This window comes from Chenopodium album, chromosome 25, assembly GCF_948465745.1.
Source record: "Chenopodium album chromosome 25, dcCheAlbu1.1, whole genome shotgun sequence".
Classification (NCBI taxonomy): Eukaryota; Viridiplantae; Streptophyta; class Magnoliopsida; order Caryophyllales; family Amaranthaceae; genus Chenopodium; species Chenopodium album.
This window is the reverse complement of record NC_137858.1, coordinates 29,321,456-29,329,169: the sequence shown is the minus strand read 5'-3', so window position 1 is coordinate 29,329,169 and position 7,714 is coordinate 29,321,456. Positions and strand designations below refer to the sequence as shown.

General features: G+C 35.5%; 1 protein-coding gene across 1 annotated transcript; it reads left to right on the top strand.

Annotated features, from left to right (window-relative positions):
• The first annotated feature begins 3,413 nt into the window (after positions 1-3,413).
• Positions 3,414-6,056, top strand: LOC145614194 (fructokinase-like 1, chloroplastic). Its single transcript, XM_081669209.1, has 2 exons — positions 3,414-4,256; positions 5,030-6,056. Exons 1-2 carry the CDS (start codon positions 3,513-3,515, stop codon positions 5,720-5,722), a joined length of 1,437 nt encoding a protein of 478 aa, XP_081525335.1. The 5' UTR covers positions 3,414-3,512; the 3' UTR covers positions 5,723-6,056.
• Positions 6,057-7,714: the final 1,658 nt, after the last annotated feature.

Genomic DNA, 7,714 nt, shown 5'->3' with positions numbered 1-7,714 from the left:
CAGTTTAGTTATGTTCAGTTCAGTTCAGCTGAGTTCAGTCAATGAGAATAGGCCCTAAGATACTAAAATGCAAAAAAAAAAAAAAAAACAACCGGTCCATTTCGATCCAAAACCGGACGGAACCGAAATAACCAAGTCTGGACCAGATTCGAATCGGTTGATTACGATTCGGTCCTGATCCACAAAAAAAGTCAGTTCCAGGTTTCGTTACAGTCCGGTCCAGTTCAGTCTAGTTTTGGACCGATGCACAACCCTACTTGGTTTACCCCCTTTGCAATCATAAAAAAGAAACAATCACTCTTTCCTCAATTGAATTAGAACCAAAGAATTTCTATAATGTCACATTAATTAAAAAAATAGATTTTTCACCATACACCACTGAATTTAAGCTTAATTTATCATATACCATCGAAAACTTTCTAATACACCATATACCATTTAGTTTTAAAAAAAATTGTCACAACATTCCCTTTTCGTTAACTTAGTTAGTCCTTAACATTAATTGTGCATTAATATTATTTAGTTAATTAATTAATTTGGGAAAAATTATTTTTTTTTTAAAAAAAAAAAAACACCAGCAACTCAGCCACTGCCGCCCCCAGCCCAGCTCTGACCCCCACCCCCAGCTGGACGCCTGGTCCACTTCCCGGCCGACCAGCATCCCCCCACCCTGCCGGCTAAAGTCGTATCACCTAATCAAAAGTAATTACCTAAGTCCTCTAACTAAAGTAGATAGGGAAGTAGGGTCGAATCCACAGGGAAACTGGTCTTTCTATTCCTAATTAATTAAAATAGTCTAAATTATTAAGGTAACCAATTTGTTGTTTGTAAAAGGAATTAAACTACGGAGATCAAGTTTAGGGAGAAAATCAATAATAAGAAGGCATAGAGTCACAGGTTCACCAATAATTAATATTTCGGGATAAAACATAAAAATCAATAATCAACATTGCACAAATAACATGATTAACAGGCTCTCGCAATTTATTAATCAACATAGATCTAACAGGCTCTCGCAATTTACTAGATCTAAGTTCCTATTGAAAATAGCCTTTAATATCAAATTAACATCTGCTCGATTCATCAATTCAATATTGCTAAACATTCACAATCAAACTCATCTGCTCGATTCATAATCTAATTGCAAAGAATTAAAACAATTCAATAAGAAATTATCATGCAATATCAATAATCAATAATAACAAATTATCCCTTCATATTAATTATGAATCCCCATAAACCCTAGAATTAAACTACTCAGACATGATTAAAACTAAACAAATTAATTAAACAAGTCATAAGGAATTAAAAGAATAAAAATACTGAAATTAATAAAGTAGAAATCGTACCGAATTGACAGAATTACAAACGGAGTTAAGAGAAAGAGTAAAAGTTTAGAGAGAGAATCTAAGTAGAGAGAGAAAAATAGTAAGAGTGTGTAAAGGAAGGTCCTAAACTTGCTTAATAAAATTACATTTATACTAAGCAAGAAATCCTACGCTAAAACGAACTAAACAAGGGCCTAATTAAGCTTCAGATACTCGCGCCCGGTCAGGCGCCGTACCGCCCGGCTGGGCCCGCCTTTTCTTCCTCGAGCCCTTTCTCGCGCCCGGTCGGGCGCGGCCACCGGGCGCTGCTCGTTCTTCTTTGCTCGCCCCGCCCGGCCGGGCGCGCCTTCGGGCGGGGCTGCCTGGCTCCGGGCCACTTCACTTGGGCATTATATTGAACTTCGATTGGGCCTCGGATCTTTGGCCCAATCGGATTTCCTCTTTGGGTCTTTGAACTCGGTCCAAATGCCTCGGAATTTCCAATACCGAGCCCTTAATCACCGATTTGATTACTCTAACTGGCCTTGGGCTTCAATAAGTGGTCGCGCTCCTCCAATGCTCGTAGTCGCTCCTCGAAAATCAGGGAAAATGCTCCAAAAGTGCAATTTCCTGCAAAACTCAACCAAAACTACGAAAACACTAGAATACACCAATTAGTAATAAAAGTGGCTCGAAAGAGCCAAAAACACTACTAATTATGACCAAGTGATGGGGGTAAATCGCTATATAAAATAGACATATCAATTAGTAAGGTGAATATGGCATCGAGAATGGCAAATTAAGTTAGCCGACGCTAGGCAGAAGGGTTTGGGTGCCGGCTGGTGGTTAGGGGAGTGTTTTCGAGAGAGATAGGGGATTTGGTTGAGGGAAGCAATGAGACATGGTGGTTCAAGGGAAGGGGAGCAGCACCGTCGAGGGTTCCGGTCGGATTTTGGGCCGGCGCGGGGGGTTTTAGTCGGAGTTCAGGCTGGCGTGAGAGTTTGGTTGGATTCCGCCGACGGGCGGTTGCAGGCTGGGAGGACGTGGGTGGCTGTGTGTTGGTTTTTATTTTTTAATAATTAATTAAATAATTATTCTAAAATTAAATATTTTAAAAGTGGAACCAATTATATGTTGCCACATGGCATTATTAGCCTTAATGACTATGGTGTTAACGTCCGTTAGTCATTATTGGCATGTTGTGACATTTTTGTTAAACTGAATGGTATATGGTGTACGTATTAGAAAGTTTTCGATGGTGTATGGTGAATGAAGCTTAAACTCAGTGATATATGGTAAAAAAAATCCGATTAAAAAAAGACTAGACTGCATGTTCACTCATTTTGAATTAAAGTGAAACATACTACACCTAATAAAGCACAACAAAAATGTACATTGAATATCAACACTAAGACATTCGTTGCAAAAGCTACCTCTCTTCATAAAAGAGTAACAAAAATTTCAACCAAGCATTCAAAACATTCAAACTAAAGGTGATAATTTACTAGCTTAGTCATCAACGTAATAGAGGCATTAGGGCAGTCCCTTATTGAACATATTAATGAAGACTTGCAATCCCACCTTGCCCAAATTCATATTTAGAGTATCTATCACATTTATCGAGAGTCAAACCACAAAGTAAATCACCAATGTAAGGTTTTTTTTTATTATATGGAGTTGAAGTAATTTGTAATAATTCTTGTTTGTCACAAGGACGACATCCTAATGCTACGCAAATTCACTCAAGTTAGGGAATTCTTTTGCCTTTAAAGTTGAGGTTCTTGCAATAGAGTATGAGCTTGCGAGAAGAATGGGCAGGAAGCTGCAAATCTAGTTAGATAATCAAGTTGTAGTCCAAATTCTCGACAACTTGGAAGGGTATAGTGCAAAGTGCATTCATAATATTATGCGTTATCGAAGCCAAATTGAAAAACAAGATTGGATAGTGAATGTGAAACATATCTATAGAGAAACAAACCGAGCGACACGTTGACTGACTACTCAAAAAATTATAATAACATATTTGAGTTGATTTAAGCCCTTACCTTTTAGGACTTACTCCATATTTTAACATTTTGTGCCCCTAGTTTTATTTTTTCAGTTTTTCTTTGATGCTTCACAAATTTAGCAAGTCCTAGCTTGCCTAATCCCCAATAGTCCACTTCAAGAATGGCATAAAGCCATAAACCCTATCTAAACCCATCCATGGCAATTCTTATTCTTTCACCAATTCCCTCTTTCCTCTTTTTCTCTCCCAAACTAATCTCACGTTTTCCTCCAATTTTCCCACCAATTTCAACCTCAACCCAAATTAGAGCTTCTTCCAACTCAAACAATGGCGTCCAAGAACCCCCAAAACGCCGCGGTCGACCAAAGGGAAGCAAAAAGTCCACCACTCCCTCTCCTCAGAAAACACACAAAAATTCAAATGGGTCCTCTCCAAAAACCCAAATTGGAAATGGGTCAACCTTAATTTCGGATGAGGTTGACAATTTTGATGATGGGATGGATTTCCCTTACTTAGACCCGCCATTGATATGTTGCTTTGGAGCAGTTCAAAAGGAATTTCTACCAAGTGTGAGAGTTTCAGAGCATCAAATGGACCCTGATATCTACTCAGGTTGGAAAATGATGCAGTGGAATCCGCCTGAATTCGGGCGGGCGCCCGGTGGACCGGTGTCGAATGTGGCGATTTCGCACGTTCGATTGGGCGGCAGGGCAGCGGTTATTGGTAAGGTTGGGGATGATGATTTTGGGGTGGAGTTGGTTTATATGATGAATAAAGAAAATGTGCAAACAAGAGCTGTAAAAATAGATTCAAATGTGAAAACTGCTTGTTCTTTTATGAAAATTAAGTTTGATGATGGGAAAATGATGGTGGAGACAGTGAAAGAGGCTGCTGAGGATTCTTTGGCCGCCTCGGAATTGAATTTAGCTGTTCTGAAAGAGGTAATTCTATTATACTTCATACTTTTATGCAATGTTTACTTTTAGAGCTAAGTTTGCTGTTCTGAATTAGAGCTAAGTTTGCTTCATACTTTTATGCAATGTTTACTTTGCTCAGTGTATAATTTATAATCATATTGAATTATTGATAGTTTATGATTGTTTGAATAGATGGAAATGAAATAGTACAAACTGAAATGAGCTTATTTAAACTGTTGATTATGGATCAATAGCATTAGTCCTAGCTGTTGTGAGGGCATTGTCAATTCCTGAATCCTGAACACTAATGTAACCTTTATCAAATGCGCATTATTGTTTATATACTGCCATTCTTGGTTGGAGTAGTTACTGATGTGAGAATATGTTCGTATAATACTACGTATTATTTATAAATTTTCCGTTGATTGCTTTGTACCGACATAATAATCATCCTTATCATTTTTATGATGCAAGATGTATTCATATTTTGATTAAAGGTATGATATATCATGTAAACTTTTGACAGGAAAAACAAAGTGAAGAGGTTATAATTTAGACGGAGGATTGCTGGAAAAACTAAACACATAACTTATGTAATCAATTGCCATGGTTTATGTTCTGTTTGATGTGAAGGAAATACTATATTTTCTGCTGATAAATATTTTGTTAGTCTTGTCTCTTTCGTGGACTTAACATGAATGAAGGTATGACTAAACGGAGGAGTATTTGATGTTGATAGTCAATGTCACTGTATGAATTTGGATTATGTTGATTCTTGCTATATGATCTATGAACAGGCTAGAATCTTCCACTTCAATTCAGAAGTCTTGACATCACCTTCTATGCACTCCACCCTCTTCAGTGCTATTAACATATCCAAAAAGTTTGGAGGCCTTGTGTTTTTTGATCTGAATCTTCCATTGCCCTTGTGGAAGTCACGTGATGAGACAAGAGAAGTCATCAAGCAAGCTTGGGAGGAAGCAAATATCATTGAGGTTAGCAGGCAAGAGCTGGAGTTTCTTTTAGATGAAGACCATTATGAGAGGAGGAAAAATTACCGACCTCAGTACTATGCTGAAAATTACGAACAGAGTAAAGACAGGAGGGATTACTACCATTACACACGTGAAGAAATATCTCCATTGTGGCATGATGGACTAAAGTTTCTTTTTGTCACGGATGGTACACTTCGAATACATTACTATGCCCCGTCTTTTGATGGTGTTGTGGTCGGGACAGAAGATGTGTTAATAACCCCATTTACATGCGATAGAACTGGATCTGGTGATGCAATTGTGGCTGGGATTATGAGGAAACTGACTAGTCACACTGAGATGTATGAAGATCAGGATGTTTTGGAGAGGCAGCTTCGCTTTGCTATTGCTGCTGGCATTATATCACAATGGACAATTGGGGCAGTGAGGGGTTTTCCAACTGAAAGTGCCACTCAAAACCTTAAAGAGCAAGTTTATGTTCCTTCGATGTGGTAGAGATAAAACTGTCTTTCAAAAGCTGGTTCCATGAAGTTGGTTGCTACCCTCACTGGTTGACTCTGAAGGCAAATGTGTCTTCCAAAGGAGAAACAGAACAGAGGATCCTTCACGCACAAGACTTTTATCTAAACCCGTGAACTGGGGGAATTGATTGTAGCTTATAATGTAAAAGCATGTTTAGACACAGAAATGTAGATATAGATTAGTGCTAGAGTCAATTACCACGATTGGGAAATCTATGATTGTTGACAGTTCTTCCCAATCTCACTATTCTTCTTGTTAACTATCATTATATCTACTCCCTCCGTGTTTTAATAAGTATTATACTTACCAAATCCGGCCGTGTTTTAATAAGTGTTAAACTTTCTTTTTTGACAAAAAGCTACATTAAAATATTATATCTCTCTTCTCTCATGGTCCCCATCCAAACCCGCTATTATTTTTTTTTATTATATTTTTCCTCTCACATTCATTATCAATACTCTAACTACCCTGCTTACCTCTTATTCTATTTAAGTCAAATAAATTGTCTAAAATTATGTGTCGGTCAAATTGTAACACTTAAAAAAAACACGGAGAGTGTAGTTCAATTTATTGTTGTGATTTAGGCTCGTCTGGATTGGGTGAAATAGGGGGGTAATAGTTAATGAGGTAATAATTATGGGCTTTTGCTTATGCCTGGATTGGGGAGTGGGGACATTGGGGTAAATTGGTTAGGCCTGTAAATTTTTCCCCGAAAATGAGAGAAATGCATTATCCTAGCCCCCTAGGCTAACTATTCACCTGACAATAATTCACCCAATACAACTCATCATCATCCTCTTCTATAACTCAACCACCATTCTTCTCTTTTTTTTTCCATGGCTGGATCTGTCTTCTAGAGTTTCAGGCATACATGTAATCAAATTATTTTTTCAATTTTATTTTGACCTTGTATTTTATAGCAATTTGACTTTTTTTTTTTTTTTTTAGTTTTCGATTTTATTGTTTGATTTCGAGAAAAAAAAATAATAAAACAAAACTAAAATTTAAACCTGAAAATTGATTTAGATATGTGAGATTTTTCTTTTGAAAGCAAGTTAATTGTACAATTTGTAATGAAATTGGATTGATACGCATATTGTGCATTTGTGCATGTGGAATATTTGGTTTTTTAAAAAATAAATTAAAAAAATGAAAAAGATAATGTTGAATTTTTTTTAATTAATTTAATAGTCATCAAAATTTCTGAATGTTCTTGTTTCAAAATAAAAAATAAAAAATATAAAATATAAAAAAATAATGTTGAATATTCAAAATTATTCTGCGAATGTAAAACCTAAAATAAATTGTTGAACAAGGTGAATTGCCCTGTAGCCATTACCTTCATACCAAACCAGTAAAAATATTAGCCTTGAAAAAGAGTCCCCCTAAATTAGTCCCTTGTAATTATTTTTCTCAAAAAATCTACCCCTTAATTATCATCCTGAATCAAGGCAACCCTTAATGTAAGAAGCTGGCGAATCCCAATTTTTGTTTAAAGAAGTACTCATCTATTCTATAGGGGAAGTAACGAATAATGAGTAGGGCCCCGTTCTTTAGAGCTGCTCTGCTATGCTCTACTCTGCTGAAATCTGCTATGCTTTGCTCTGCTATGCTCTGCTGAAATCTGCTCTGCTCTGCTTCAATCTACTCTGCTCTGCTTAAAATTAATACTTAATATTGAATTATTATAATAATAATAATTAATATTTAATAATAATAATAAATAATTAATATTTCATAATAATAATTAATATTTAATAATAATAACAAATAATTAATAGTTAATAACAATAATAATTAATATTTAATAATAATAATAAATAATAAATATTTAATAATAATAATTGATATTTAATAATAATTAATATTTAATAATAATAATAATTATAATTAATATTTAATAATAATAATAATTAATATTTAATAATAATAATAATTAATAATTGATATTTAATAATTATATTA